Here is a 14,937-nt window from a genome sequence, read left to right as displayed (position 1 = left end):
CCCAAATTCTTGCACCCCACAAAACCAAACCCTGGCAGATCCTTGTCCCCCGGAGGTACCTTTCCCACCTACCACCACACGCTTTTAATCAAGCAGAATCTCGCTACCCTTTTCTTTTTTTTATTTCCCTCTATCCCTTTGTTAACGAGTCCATGTAAAGCCAGAAGTGAATTATTCCTCCCGGCTCGTGCGTAGCTGATGCCGTCTGGATGAGCGAACGTCTCGTGGCCAAAAGTCTGTGGGTTGTTTGCAACCGATTCCTTGCGCTGAAGTGTGTGTTGTGCTGTTAGTCACCGGTTATCTGATCCTCTCCCTCGCCCTCGTTGTCTGCAGAAGCGCTTTCGTGCGGCGGGAGAATATAAAAAAGGTGTATTTGCCTGAGGAGAGATGGGCGTGTTTACGTGTACGCTCATGTATTCGTAAAAACTCTTTCTCAAAGACTTGTGGGAGCAGCGGTAACAAGTAACTGCTTTTTTGTGGATATGCCCAGGCACCAGGTATTAAAAAGTGAATGAATATTGTATAAACTCCTGTTCAGCGGTGGAAGGGGGGTGGTATTTATTTACCTGGTTGTGCCTGGGGCGTGCACAGGCAAAAAAAAAAAAGCAGAAACCTTGCGTTTGAGTTCCAGTGCTCAGCATGGAATTACTTTATCTGACCGTTCCCGATAATCGTGAGTAATTTGGGATGTTCCTTATATAAGCAAGGGTGGTGCTTTCCTGCTTGGTGTGGCCTGGTTTCTCGCTCGCCTGAGCTTTAGAGCAAGCGACCCATCCCGAGCGAAAGCACGGAGACGTGCTTTTCTAGTCTTAAAAATGTAATTTGAACAGTGCTGCGTTTGTTGCACCTGTGCTGGCGAGCTCAGGCCAGGCAAAGAAAATCTCACCTGCGTGTTGGGTCGCCGAGAGGTGAGTGTTTATAAAGGGTGGTGAATAACAGACAAACTCGGCACTTCTTTTTACGCTTCATTCTGAACTGGAGAGAGCATTTGCTCGCCGGAGGCGGCCGCGGTTCTTCCCCCATCGTTGTTCTTTCATGGGGTGTTTTGGGGGGCACCCGTTGAGCTGAGCATCCCCACATGTCTGGCCCCACAGTGCTTCCCCCATCGCTGGGGTTTTGGGGGGCACCCTCTGAGCATCCTCACATGTCTGGCCCCATGGTTCTTCCCCCATCGCTGGGGTTTTGGGGGGCACCCTCTGAGCATCCCCACATGTCTGGCCCCATGGTTCTTCCCCCATTGCTGGGGTTTTGGGGGGCACCCTCTGAGCATCCCCACATGTCTGGCCCCATGGTTCTTCCCCCATCGCTGGGGTTTTGGGGGGCACCCTCTGAGCATCCCCACATGTCTGGCCCCATGGTTCTTCCCCCATCGCTGGGGTTTTGGGGGGCACCCTCTGAGCATCCCCACATGTCTGGCCCCATGGTTCTTCCCCCATCGCTGGGGTTTTGGGGGGCACCCTCTGAGCATCCCCACACAGCTGGGTAGGGAGACAGGGCAGTGTTGGGGTGCTGATCTCTGGGGTGCGGAGCTCCAGGGTGCCACAGGCAGCTTTGGTACAATGGTTCTGCTGCCACCCCGCTACCAGTATCCCTGTGGGCTACTGCTCTGCTGCTGGTGGTTGCCCAGCTGGGCAAGGAGGATCCTCCCAGGGACTTGTGCCTCCCAGCGCAGGGCCAGCAGCTCAAGTCAGAGAGTTGTGCTTGTTATCACTCGCTCCTCCTGGCTCAACTGGTTTAGAGCTGAAAAAATATTTCCATTCCAGGATTTATCCCCTGGGGGCGAGCGGAGGTTTCAGCCTGAATTAGTGCAGGCTGAAGGGAGAATTGATCCTGCCCGGCCTTTGTGCGGGTGACTCAGGAGCTGCTGGATTGCAGGCAGGAGGGAAAACAGCAGCCAGCAAGACAGAACAAACTTTGCTTAACCCCTTGTAGCATCGGTGGGAACCGTCCCCTGTCCCCAAGAAAAACCTCTATCGTGCCGTGGCTGGGATTTCGGCTTTATCCCCCAGCCTGGATAAACTGTGGAATCAGGGGATGATATTTGAGTGAGTGATTGGTTTGTTCTTTATTTTTTTTGCTTGAGGTCAAAGCCCTCAAAGGTTGTGTCTGGATATCCAGCTCCTCTTTGCTGTGCAGGTGGAAGCTATGGTAGGAGAGTAGCTTGCTCTTCTGCAACCTGATTTTCCTCCTCTCTCTCGTGTCCAGAACAGACCAGCTCGGTGATGGCCGGGGATGCAGCATCTGCTGATGCCTTTTACAAGGTAGAGAAGAGTAAAAAGGAGTGAAAAGAAGTAACAGAAGAAGAGTAAAAATAGTAGAAAGAGTAAAAAGGGTAAATAGGGTAAAAAGGGTAAAAGTAACAAGTAAAAGAAGAATAAAAAAAGAGTAAGAAGAGTAAAAAGAATAAAAAGGGTAAAAAGGGTAAAAGTAACAAGTAAAAGAAGAATAAAAAAAGAGTAAGAAGAGTAAAAAGAATAAAAAGAATAAAAGTGTCAAGTAAAAGAGTAAAAGTAACAATTAAAAGAGGAGTAAAAAGGGTAAAAAGGGTAAAAGTAACAAGTAAAAGAAGAATAAAAAAAGAGTAAGAAGAGTAAAAAGAATAAAAAGAATAAAAGTATCAAGTAAAAGAGTAAAAGTAACAATTAAAAGAGGAGTAAAAAGGGTAAAAAGGGTAAAAGTAACAAGAGAGGAGCAAAAAAAAGAGTAAAAAAAAGAGTAAAAAGGGTAAAAGTATCAAGTAAAAGAAGAGTAAAAAGAAAGTAAAAAGAGTAAAAGTAACAAGTTAAAGAAGAGTAAAAAGTAATAAGAGTTTTTATTTTATTGCTTTTTGAATTTGTAAATCCCCTAAGAATTGGAGTTCTGAGCGAGCCGTAGCTCTGGGGCACTTACAGCTCACGTGTTAGATTTCTTTACCCTTTTTTAGAGTTAATTTTGAATTTAGCCTTGACTTCTCTGCCTGGGACACAGGGTGATGGTACATGGTGATGTCGCTGGTGTGGGTGAGCCGCCGCGGCCCCCCCGGGGCGGTTCTGCAAACCAGCTCCGCCGGGCTCTCTGGGAATGGCATTCCTCCTCCATCGCAGCAATAAATGTTTCAAGTTGCCTAATTATATTTTATTAGAAAACGAGCTCGTTCAGAAATGTGCTAGCCTGAGCGATCTTCCTGGGGGTGCTGCAATACTTCGGGATGACTCAACAGACACAAGGGGTGCAGACAGGCCTGTTGTTCCTCAGCTAAACTGCAGGAGCCCCAGAACCTTGAATTTAAGTGTTTGAAATGCATTTTTAAATGAAATATTATTGTAAATCAGCTGGAAGCTTTGCAAGGCTTTTTGTTTCCTCCACTGCAAGCACATCCAGGCCCTCTGTGCTGGCTGAGTGGCTTTATTACTCCTCTGTGATAACCTTAATTGGTTCCAGACCCTTCCAATGTGTTCGTTAAAAATCAGCTTGTCCTGGGAGCTCGCTGGCTACCTGGGAACGAGCTCAAAATGGGCAACTTGAGATCCAGCCGTTTGCTTCAGAGCGATGGAGCTGACACTGGATGTCACCATTGCACAGCACAAACCCAGCTGAAGGTGCTTGGGACTTTATTCTCTCTGAGAAAAAGCCTTATCTCTTCTCTCCCATCTCCTCCCCCCAGGTAATTTGTTGGGTTTTTCTCTTTTTTTTTTTTTTTTTTTTTTTCCCTGAGAGTTATGATATCATTCAAGCTTTGTGCTGCTGCTTACAGCTAAGCAGGATGGGGGTAATCCTCCTGAACCAGATTAAAATCAGTTCTGTGCTGGCATAGTGGTTGGGAACACAGAGCTGAGTGTGGACTGAATTTGAGCCAGCAGTGTGCCCAGGTGGCCAAGAAGGCCAATGGCATCCTGGCTTGTATCAGCACTAGTGTGGCCAGCAGGGACAGGGAAGGGATCTTACCCCTGGACTCGGCACTGGTGAGGCCGCCCTTCGATGAGTGGGTTCAGTTTTGGGCCCCTCACTCCAAAAAGGCCATTGAATGACTCGAGCGTGTCCAGAGAAGCTGGTGCAGGGTCTGGAGCACAGGTGTGATGGGGAGCGGCTGAGGGAACTGGGGGGGTTTAGTGTGGAGAAGAGGAGGCTGAGGGGAGACCTCATGGCCCTCTCCAACTCCCTGAAAGGAGGGTGCAGAGAGGGGGGATGAGTCTCTTGAGCCAAGGAACAAGCACCAGGACAAGAGGGAATGGCCTCAAGCTGCGCCAGGGCAGGGTCAGACTGGCTCTTAGGAAGGATTTCTTTGCAGAAGGGGTTGTTGGGCGTTGGAATGGGCTGCCCAGGGCAGGGGGGGAGTCCCCATCCCTGGAGGGGTTGAAGAGTCGGGTTGACCCAGCGCTGAGGGATCTGGTGGAGTTGGGAACGGTCAGTGTGAGGTTCATGTTTGGACTGGAGGAGCTTCAAGGGCTTTTCCAACCCAGATGATTCTGTGAATTCCCTGACAGCAGTGGGATTACTGTGCGCAGGATAATCAGGTTTGCTTTATAAACTTGGAAAGTTTTGTTTTGCCCTTAGTTAAACTGCACCCATCTGTGTGTTATTCCCTTATTTTCTGCCTGGGATCTCTGGCCGCATGTTTTCTGGAATAATATGGGATTGGGATGTAGGTTGCCAGTAAAAAGTCATTGAAATCTTCAGTGATAATAATGTGTGACTATATCTGTCTTCCCATCCATTAAAAAAACAAATAATCAGCTGTCTGCCTTTTTTTTTTTTTTTTAAAGTGGTCCTTATTGTTTGGTGCTTTAAGCTTGCAATGCCTGCTTGGCTCCAGCATGTCCCTGAGCTTGAAATGGAATGAAATGGGATGGAATAATGGAATTATTCTCTGTCCTTGCGTAACAGAACAAGCCCCTCTCTTCTCTTACTCGTACAGAACAGAGAAACACACGTATAGTGATGACTACCCTGCTCCTCACTGAGCAAATAACACGAGAGGACCACGGCTCGGAGGGAAACTACGTCCTTTATGGGTCCTCCCGTTCCCAAATTACCGAGGAAGCTGAATATGTGAAAAAGGTATTTCTGAAGTTGTCGCTGTTCTGTTCCTTTCTTTGCTTCGGCAGGAAACAGGGTGAGCAAAACTAGGAACTGCTGAAAGAGAAAACTCTGACCTGCGTGGCAACAGGCACCTTTAGGTTTACACATTGGTTCTAGAGGTGCTAGTTACTCCACAGTAGTGACTTAATTTAGCATAGCCTGTCTTAGGTTGGGTTAAACGTCTTTAAAGCTGGTGAGGTTTTTCTTTTTTTTGTTTCTAAACTTCCGAATTAAGTCAAAAGAAAAAAGATTTTTCTGTTTTTTTCTAAACTTCCGAGTTAAGTCAAAAGAAAAAGATTTTTCTTTCTTTTTGTTTCTAAACTTCCGAGTTAAGTCAAAAGAAAAAGATTTTTCTTTCTTTTTGTTTCTAAACTTCCGAGTTAAGTCAAAAGAAAAAGATTTTTCTTTTTTTGTTTCTAAACTTCCAAGTTAAGTCAAAAGAAAAAAGATTTTTCTGGTTTTTTTCTTTCTAAACTTCCAAGTTAAGTCAAAAGAAAAAAGATTTTTCTGGTTTTTTTCTTTCTAAACTTCTGAGTTAAGTCAAAAGAAAAAAGATTTTTCTGTTTTTTTTGTTTCTAAACTTCTGAGTTAAGTCAAAAGAAAAAAGATTTTTCTTCTTTTTTTCCTTTCTAAACTTCCAAGTTAAGTCAAAAGACAAAAGATTTCTTCATCGTCTCCATAATTACCTTTATGAAGGTGCAGGGCAAATGCTGTAACTTTGAATCTGAAAATTTTGTGATGAATTCTTATGCATCTCATAATATAAAATCATTTCCATGAAGTGATTACTGCGAAAAAAAAAAAAAATTCTCTGGTGGTGACACCAACTCATAAAGGGGCATATGAAGCAGCGCCCTGCTTGATGCTGACACCACCATGAGTGGGTAGGACGTGATTTTTCTTTTTTTATTTTTTTTATTTTTTTTTTTTTCCCCAGAAGAGATCCTGGGAACAGCAAGACTCAGCTGATAGTAGAGCTGATATCTTACTTCTTAGCTCCAAGCAGCAGAGCACGGTGATGATCACATGCAAAGGCAGTTTCTCTGCATCCCAGCTGAGCCCAGGAGAGCACTGTGGGATGCGGGAGGGGGAGGATCAGTGGGCTGAAACATGGCTAATTAAGAAATAATTGATCGCCAAAAGTTCTTTTTAAAAAATGCTTATTCCTTTTCCTGTTCAGGTAAGGAATGAACTTGAAGAAAAGCCTCTGTAGTGAAAAGAAACTGATTTATGGTTTGAACCCTTTAAAAAGTACAGGCTGCCCTTTGTTCGTGGTAGTTTATTTTGAACAAATGAACTTGGTGTAACATAAGAAAGGCCGTAGAAATGCCGGCGTGTTCTGGCATAAATCTGAGCGCTTGCAGGTCGTGTTGCTTGTCTCAAAACAGGAGGCAAGCACTGAGCATTTGTGAACACCTGTAGGGGGAAAAAAAAAAACTCGGTTTAAGCAACTTAAAACCACTGTAAGCAAGTGGTTTGGAGCACAGAGGCAGTGCTAGGAAGCAAACAGATTTGGAAATGTTGTGTCCAAATGATTAAAATCGGCTGGAGGAAGACGTAGTTTAAGGGGAAGCATTGGCCAACAATTACCTGTGTTTACGCAGCCTCACCTACAATATGCTGCAATATTGTAAAACTGTAATTTTATGCAGGTGCAATAACGCTGTAGAGAGTGGCAGAGAGCTCTTTATCAGGACCGACAGGCAAATGCTTTCCAATGTAAAGCCCCGGAGAGCTGTGCAAGCGGAACATTTTAATTTCAGTTCCTCGGTGGAGGAGCTGTGCTGGCAGCCACCCCGCAAGCTGCTCGGCCCCGGCTCTCCGGAGAGCTGCCTCCCTGCCTGAGCCAGGGAGGGGTGTCCAGAAGCAGCCACGTCTTCTCGAGTCAGACGGATTCGCTCAAGCTGCTTTTCTATTATTTTAAGAATAATTTCCATGTGTGTTTCCTTCAGCAGGTTCCTCAAGTCTTGGGCAATAAAGCGGAGTCAAAGAGCGGCTGGAGCTGGGGCTGCAGTCCCGTGGCGACAACGATGAAGGAAACAGAAGAGCAGCTGCTGGTGGTGAGCAGGGAGAACCAAGTGCTGAAGCTCAAGGTGTGTTTGGGTTGGTTTTTAAGGTTTCAGATGATGGCATGTGCCTTGCAGCCCAGTTAGAGCTGGGTCCTGGCTGCTGCAGCACGGTGCCCGTGCCGGAGCACACGCTGCTTTCCCGGCTGCTGCAAACTTTGATTCTAACAGGCAGAGAAATTCATCTCCAAACCTGCTTCTGGGGACACATCCCACTTGTGGCTAGTGAGACAGCAGAGTTGGCTCTGTTGGTAGTTGACAGCAGGTGTATTTACAAGTATTTTACGGTTTTGGGGCCACTCCTGTTTAACATCTTTATTGATGATCTAGACGAGGGGATCGAGTGCACCCTCAGTCAGTTTGCAGATGACACCAAGTTGGGTGGGAGTGTTGATCTGCTCGAGGGTAGGGAGGCTCTGCAGAGAGACCTGGCCAGGCTGGAGCGATGGGCTGAGGCCAAGTGGGGGAGTTTCACTAAGGCCAAATGCCGGGTGCTGCCCTTGGGCCACAACAACCCCCAGCAGCGCTACAGGCTTGGGGAGGGGTGGCTGGAGAGCTGCCAGTCAGAGAGGGACCTGGGGGAGGATTGATAATGAGCTGGCAGTGTGCCCGGGTGGCCAAGAAGGCCAATGGCATCCTGGCCTGTATCAGCAATAGTGTGGCCAGCAGGGACAGGGAAGGGATCTTACCCCTGGACTCGGCACTGGTGAGGCCGCCCTTCGATGAGTGGGTTCAGTTTTGGGCCCCTCACTCCAAAAAGGCCATTGAATGACTCGAGCGTGTCCAGAGAAGGGCAACGGAGCTGGTGCAGGGTCTGGAGCACAGGTGTGATGGGGAGCGGCTGAGGGAACTGGGGGGGTTTAGTGTGGAGAAGAGGAGGCTGAGGGGAGACCTCATCACCCTCTACAGCTACCTGAAAGGAGGTTGCAGAGAGCTGGGGATGAGCCTCTTTAACCAAGTAACAAGCGATAGGACAAGAGGGAATGGCCTCAAGTTGTGCCAGGGAAGGTTTAGACTAGATGTCAGGAAGTATTTCTTTACAGAACGGGTTATTAGGCAGTGGAATGGGCTGCCCAGGGAGGTGGTAGAGTCCCCATCCCTGGAGGTGTTTAAGACTCGGGTCAACATAGTGCTGAGAGATATGGTGTAGATGGGAACTGGCAGTGTTAGGTTAATGGTTGGACTAGATGATCTTCAAGGTCCTTTCCAACCTAGTTGATTCTGTGATTCTGTGAAGTGATTGGAAGTGCATCTCCCCTTTTAAACCATCATCCTTTTGTTTGTCATGGGGGGATTACTCAATACTGAATAAATCTGGATTTATTTGGGAAATCAAATGCCTGTCACATCCTGCCCACAGGTGTTTAGGATTCCCTTTTATTTTTTATTTGTTTCTGATAAGGGTAAATACTGAAATTTGATCTTGTATAGAGGGTTTGTTTTTCAGCATGTGGTTATACCATCACTTTTTTTAAAGCACTATATACATATATCACTCTTTCTAGCTGGAAGCCACGAGAGAAGCAGGTGTACAGGCTCTCAGATCTGCCTCCCAGAAACTCTATGAGAATTACCAAACCCGGTCAGAAGAAATGAAAAAAAACCATGAGCATGAGAAGCAGCAAATACAGGTACAAATCTCCCTCGTGTGTGGGCACGACCGTCCTGTTCACTACCAAAATATTTACGTGGGCTCTGACTCTCTGTGCTGCAAATGTCGACTTAGGACTGCTGAGTCTCTTCTACTGGTGTGGTGGGGAAATTTAAATAGGAAAACTAAAAAGAAAAATGATTTTGTTTTTTTTATTCCTGATTCTTGAAATTGGGTTGGTAGAGTTGGCTCAAAATTCCATCTCTGTCACTCTGCTGCGTTCACCAGCTCCCAGCACGCCCACATTAATGCCCTTCTTGGTCCCAGGCCTACAATCTCCAAGAAGAAGAAAAGCTCCAGGAGAGCACAGAAAACGTCAGCCGCCTTGCTGAAGGCATCAGGGAAAAATGTACCCGCATCGCAGAGATGGAAAAGCGCGTCCAAAGGATGGAGGAGGTACGGCTGCCCGCTCCTCGTGTCTGTCTGTCCATCCTGGCACCGGGAGCGCTGGTGTTTGGGAAGAGGAATTAATCGCTTCTGGGGTTTGGGGCATGTTAGTGGTTTGAACTGGGACTAAAAAGGTTCCTGCCATGTTACACCAAATGGAGAACATTTAGCTGTAAGTATAAATCATGCAATTTGAGCTCCCTCTTTCAGAATTTGTTTAAATGGTCTGGTGCAGGGTCTGGAGCACATGACTTATGGGGAGTAGCTGAGGGAACTGGGGGGGTTTAGTCTGGAGAAGAGGAGGCTGAGGGGAGACCTCATGGCCCTCTCCAACTCCCTGAAAGGAGGGTGCAGAGAGGGGGGATGAGTCTCTTGAGCCAAGGAACAAGCGCCAGGCCAAGAGGGAATGGCCTCAAGCTGCGCCAGGGCAGGGTCAGACTGGCTCTTAGGAAGGATTTCTTTGCAGAAGGGGTTGTTGGGCGTTGGAATGGGCTGCCCAGGGCAGGGGGGGAGTCCCCATCCCTGGAGGGGTTGAAGAGTCGGGTTGACCCAGCGCTGAGGGATCTGGTGGAGTTGAGAACGGTCAGTGTGAGGTTCATGGTTGGACTGGAGGAGCTTCAAGGGCTTTTCCAACCCAGATGATTCTGTAAAAACTGTAGAGCATCAGGGAGAAGTCTTAATTTGTAGCTATTAATGATTTCTACTCCCGAGTAGTTGCTCTTTACCTTCCCCCCTCAGCATACTTCTGGCACTTGAAATGAAAATGTAGCCCTCCTAGCACTAAAACCCGCTCCTTTTAACCCTCAGGAAAATGCCACTGTAAGGAACAAAATCCTGGGCAGGCAAACAACTGCTGTGCCCAGAAACTTGCAGAAAATTTCTTCTCCTTTATTGTGAATTTTCTTTGGGGGTGTTAGTTGCGTTGGAAGAAGCGATGGCAACGCGCATCGTTTTTGTGATGCATGCACTCAGTAGCAGGGGGAATTACTCCCGCTAAAATGGAGTTTTCCCTCTCCTGGGCTTACTGTAAAGACAGGGTCAGTAAATGTATTTTCACCGCCATCACATGCAGGTAATCTTTCTCATCTAAAGAGTTTTGTCATCAGTTTTGTTCAGATTTTCCCCCTGGTGGATGTAGCAGTAACATGGTATCCCCTGGCCGCAGAGCAGGGACTCTCACATAACTGGAGTTTGCTAATTAAGTAAAGGAAAGAACCACTATTTTAAGAGAGTTTGAACTTTTCTCATGGTAAATCAGTGCAGTCAACCCCTCTGGCTTCAAGAGAGGTCAGACTGGTTTCTATCACCAGCTGATGCTGAAGAAGGCTGATGTAGGTGGTTATTAGTGAATTCTGCCTGTTCTCAGGCACCGAGCGGAACCGCTGAACACAAACTTTTTCTGATCAAATGGCAGGAAGTGTAAAATAGTTTTTATAGAACTTGAATTGTTTCCTTAGGAAAAGAAAATTCTGATAGAGAAGAAAATGTCACTTGAAAAGATGCTTCAACAGATGACGTCAAGGAGTGAAGACAGCAAACGGTGACTAAATGCATGTGATAAAGTGTTTTCTTTCCGGGGGATTATGTAGGGTACCAGACAATGCCTTACTCAAGTTCCTTCTGGTAGTAAAATTATTCATGATGAAAGCAATTGGTTCAAATATTGATTTACATGACTGCTGGAAGAAGCCAAGACAGATGTTGGTGTCCTACAGCTCTCAGGTGTTGATTCTACTTGAATTCTTAGCACTTTTCCCTCCACCTTGCATGCACTAATTGCTTCCCTTTCCTAACTCTCACGTGGATGCACTAATTGTTTCCCTCTTCCGAACTCTCCTATGGATGCACTAATTGCTTCCCTTTCCTAACTCTCACGTGGGGTCAACGTTGCTTTGGTGACATCGTGCATGTGGTCGGTAAGGAAATCGCCTTCATTATTTATGAATTTATTTATTACCAGCTAGTAAGCGTAGTCCTACTAGACAAAATATGTCTCAAACCATGGTTTTATTTGTTCTGCTCAGTAAAGAAGCTTTTATACGTCTAGTTCTGCATGAATTACAGCCACGTGTCCTCAGGACCATCCTTGCTAGCAACAAGCTCTTGAGCTGACCCTGGGGTGGGAGAGGGGCTGGGTGGGTCAGTGATCCCTGGGGATTGAACTGGGGGTGCTTCTGCTCTTGCCCGCAGGTGCCTGGATCTCCAGCAGCAGATTTCCACCCTGCAGGAGCAGATCAGCCATCTGCAACACGTGATCCGAGCCCAGCACCACGGCCTGCGCGGCGTGATACAGGAGGTCAGGTCTTTGGAGGTCGGGAGAAGAAATGGTGGGGGGAAGGAGAAATGGAGGGGGGGAAGAAATGGAAGAAAAAAAGGAAGAAGAAAGGGGAGCCACTGGGATGTGGGCTCCTGCCTTAAGTGCAGGTGCTGAGGGTGAGCAGCTTGCTCGTCACGCTGCGCCCCTTTTTGCGCACCCCGTGGTCAGACATTCGTCCACTTATCAATATTAAGATGGAAATGGGGTGGTCATGGTGGAGTTGGTGCTTTCAAGCAGAACCCTGAGTCTTCCTAGAGTGTTCCCTGGGGGGGACCTGGCCCCCCACTCCCTGTCGTGCTCCTGAGGGGGACCTGCTTGTCCCAGGGATGCTCCCCCAGCGCTGGGTTCATGTGAAGCTGCTCCCATGAGCAAGGCCTGACACATCCTAGGAAGAGCTTCCCAAAGTCACGATACAGCGTGAGCTGTTTTACTGACCAACTGCTTTTCCCTTCTCCCATGCAGCTAAGGCAAGGCCCTGCACTAATTAGCTCTTGTAATCAGGTTTCTGTGCATCTGCCAACAAGAGGTAGACTTGTTATCCTACGGAAAACACGACACCGTGTGTTGAGAAATTGTTTTATAAATTGGTCAATCAATTAGTTTGAGTTTTTCTATGGGAAAAGACTAGGGACTTGAGCGGTCTGCAATTCCCCAGGTATGGTGAGATGTTGAACTCTGTGGTTTGGCTCAACACAGACATGTCTTTTGATGTATTGAGGTTTCAGATCTCTTACAAACTTGGTTTGCTAACTCTCAGGCGGAGGAACTCAACAATGAACTCAGAAGCCAAGATAAAAAAATAGAAAACCTGACAGAGAAGCTGACGGCCCTGGAAGCACAGGTAAAGTTGGAAAGTAAATAGATAAATTGAAGGGAAATAGCAAAAATAGCTTTCTATGGTCAAGACTCTTCACACTGCAGGGCTTGTGTCAGTATTACACTGCATCTTTCACTTGGTTTTAAAAAAAAAAAACCCTGCCCAAACCCCCCAAAAACCTTTCTGGAGGAGCAGCAGGTCATAGCTGGCATCCAGGCTTGTCTCCTACATTATGCTGAGAGGGGTTTATTTTCTTTTTTTTGCTTGCAGAATAAAGAACTGAAAGAAAAAGTGGAGTTCTGGTCTGGCCAGCCCAAGGCGAAAGTATCCAGAGCGGTCTGGACAGAGTAAGTACCACAGGAGGTGGCACGGAATGACTGAGCCCTGGGCTTTTGCAGGTCCCCTCCGGTGTCCCCACAGGGCTTTGAGTGAGCTGAGTCAGGCCTTGCTGAGAGCAACCAAACTTCATCCTGCAGAGATTAGATGATTCTGTGATTATCTTAAGGAGAAGAAAACCACAAGCTCTGCTACAAACATAGTAGCTAATGGTGGGATGGCTGTACCCCCAGTCCTGACTCCCCGTCCAGCTCGGTGGGACGTGCCCAGCACGGCTTGTGATCCATTCAGGATTAAATGGGAGCCTCTCCTGGGGGGTACAGCCCTTTGCTGTAGTAGATCTGGACAAGTGTTTCTGCTCTTAGCAGAAGAGGTGCTTGAAGTCAGCTCCTCCATATGTGTGTGCCCAGGTGGCCAAGAAAGCCAACGGCATCCTGGCTTGGATTAGAAATAGTGTGACCAGCAGAAGCAGGGAGGTGATAGTCCCCCTGTGCTCTGCACTGGTGAGGCCACACCTGGAGTGTTGTGTCCAGTTTTGGGCACCTCAATACGAGAGAGATCTCGAGGTGCTGGAGCGAGTGCAGAGGAGGGCAACGAGGCTGGGGAAGGGCCTGGAGAATAAATCCTGTGAGGAGCCATTGAAGGAGCTGGGACTGTTCAGTGTGAGGAGGAGAAGGCTGAGGGGAGACCTCATCACTCTCTACAGCTCCCTGAAAGGACGTTGTAGAGAGGTTGGTGCTGGTCTCTTCTCCCAGGTGATTAGTGACAGAACAAGAGGGAACGGCTTTAAACTGCAACAGGGGAGGTTCAGACTGGACATGAGGAAAAAATGTTTCCCAGAAAGAGTGGTCAGAGAGTGGAATAGGCTGCCCAGGGAGGGGGTGGAGTCCCCATCCCTGGGTGTGTTTAAGGGTCGTTTGGATGAGCTGTTGGGGGATGTGGTGTAGGGGAGAACTTTGTAGAGTCGGGCTGAGGGTTGGACTCGATGATCCCAAGGGTCTTTTCCAGCCTCAATGATTCTGTGATAACCAGGGCCATAGTTACAAATCTCTGACTTGTTTCATGGTTGTGGTGGGTTTAAACCTGGCTTGGGCAGGTGGGGGTGTCTGAGTGATCTCGTGCTTCACTGTGCAGCGCCCCACTCTATTTTGGAGCATCCCCTTACCTGCTGCTCACCAGGCTGAGGAAGCAAGAGAGCTAAAGGGACGACTGGACGTTTGTCTCCTGCCTTCGTCAGAGGGACTCTTCCTGCGTGTCGCAAACCTCTTAACTCCTACAGCCTCTTCATTCCAGCAAAGCGCCTCCAGCCCAGGCTGCCTCTCTGCGAAAGGGGGTACAGAAGCTGTGCCGCAGAGCTGAGCTTAAAAGAAGAAACCTGGAAACAAGGCGAGAGCTGACGGGGATGAGCTCACGAAGGAGCAAAGCCAGCCCCAGCCATGCCGGGGGGGGGGGGTGGTGTGTTGCACCCCCAGACGGGCTCTGGCCCTGCCCCGTGCAGGCAGCAGCAGGCACCTGCCTGCACAAAGGGGCTCCTACCTCCCCAGAGATTCGGTTTAAGCACAGCTCTCATTTAGGTAAGATTATAAAATAAACCTTTGGCTACCTGGAGGTTGTTACAGTCGCCGCTTTCCTGCTTGCTGGTGAGGATGGAGGTGGAGCAGTGGCCTGGCCCTGCCAGGGGGGCTCTGCTCTCCCCCTGTCTTCGGCACAGCGTGTTCTGGCCTAAAAAGTCTCTTACTTTCCTGAAAACTTCCCACAGCAAATGGTAAGTTTTCTGCCCACGAGGGTGAAGTTCCTCCCTGAGCCCTTTTGGAGGGTAAAGCAGCTGCTGGAGGGGGGAGAGCTGGTTTTTTTTCTCCTCCCTAAAGTAGGAGCAATCCTTTATTTGAGAGATGGGGCACGACTTGGGAGCTAAACCATGTCCCCAGGGGAGTGACGGCGGATTTGCACTCTCGTATTTACCTCTGGATTGTGGGACAGAAGGAATCTGAGAACGGCCACGTCCCGGGTCTGTCCTCTAACCCCTGTGTGCAGAGAGCAGCACTTGAGGGGGGGAAAAAAGAAATCAATTAAACATGTTGATCCTTAAATTAAAGCTATGAAGTTTCAGTTTGTTCTTTTTCTTGCCTAACTTTAGGTACATTACACAGCCACGGTGTCAGGCCGGGATTAACCAGGTTCAGGTGCAGATAAAAACCTGGCAAACTGCTGAATGTTGGGTGGTTACCCCTGCGTAGTCAGCACTGAGAAAAGGGTGAGTTTTGTAAAAAGTGCCGTTTTCCTGTCAGGTGAGGGCCGGGAGCTG

At 48.0% G+C, this 14,937-nt stretch overlaps 1 protein-coding gene across 1 annotated transcript; it reads left to right on the top strand.

Moving 5' to 3' along the window:
• Nucleotides 1-771: 771 nt before the first annotated feature.
• CCDC68 (coiled-coil domain containing 68) lies at nt 772-14,623 on the top strand. The gene is made up of 10 exons (XM_074856281.1): nt 772-908; nt 4,895-5,037; nt 7,014-7,151; nt 8,630-8,755; nt 9,043-9,171; nt 10,620-10,702; nt 11,353-11,458; nt 12,237-12,320; nt 12,567-12,643; nt 13,767-14,623. Exons 2-10 carry the CDS (start codon nt 4,918-4,920, stop codon nt 13,831-13,833), a joined length of 930 nt encoding a protein of 309 aa, XP_074712382.1. The 5' UTR covers nt 772-908; nt 4,895-4,917; the 3' UTR covers nt 13,834-14,623.
• Nucleotides 14,624-14,937: the final 314 nt, after the last annotated feature.

The sequence above is a fragment of the Strix uralensis genome, chromosome Z (genome assembly GCF_047716275.1).
Source record: "Strix uralensis isolate ZFMK-TIS-50842 chromosome Z, bStrUra1, whole genome shotgun sequence".
NCBI classification, from domain to species: Eukaryota; Metazoa; Chordata; class Aves; order Strigiformes; family Strigidae; genus Strix; species Strix uralensis.
The sequence above is the reverse complement of the archived record's forward strand: the minus strand, read 5'-3'. Positions and strand labels throughout refer to the sequence as shown.

Coding starts and splice junctions, on each gene's coding strand:
- CCDC68 (XM_074856281.1), top strand. CDS start 4,918: ATGACTACCCTGCTCCTCACTGAGCAAATAACACGAGAGGACCACGGC. Junction 5,038..7,013: donor AAGCTGAATATGTGAAAAAG/GTATTTCTGAAG, acceptor TTCCTTCAGCAG/GTTCCTCAAGTCTTGGGCAA. Junction 8,756..9,042: donor ATGAGAAGCAGCAAATACAG/GTACAAATCTCC, acceptor TCTTGGTCCCAG/GCCTACAATCTCCAAGAAGA.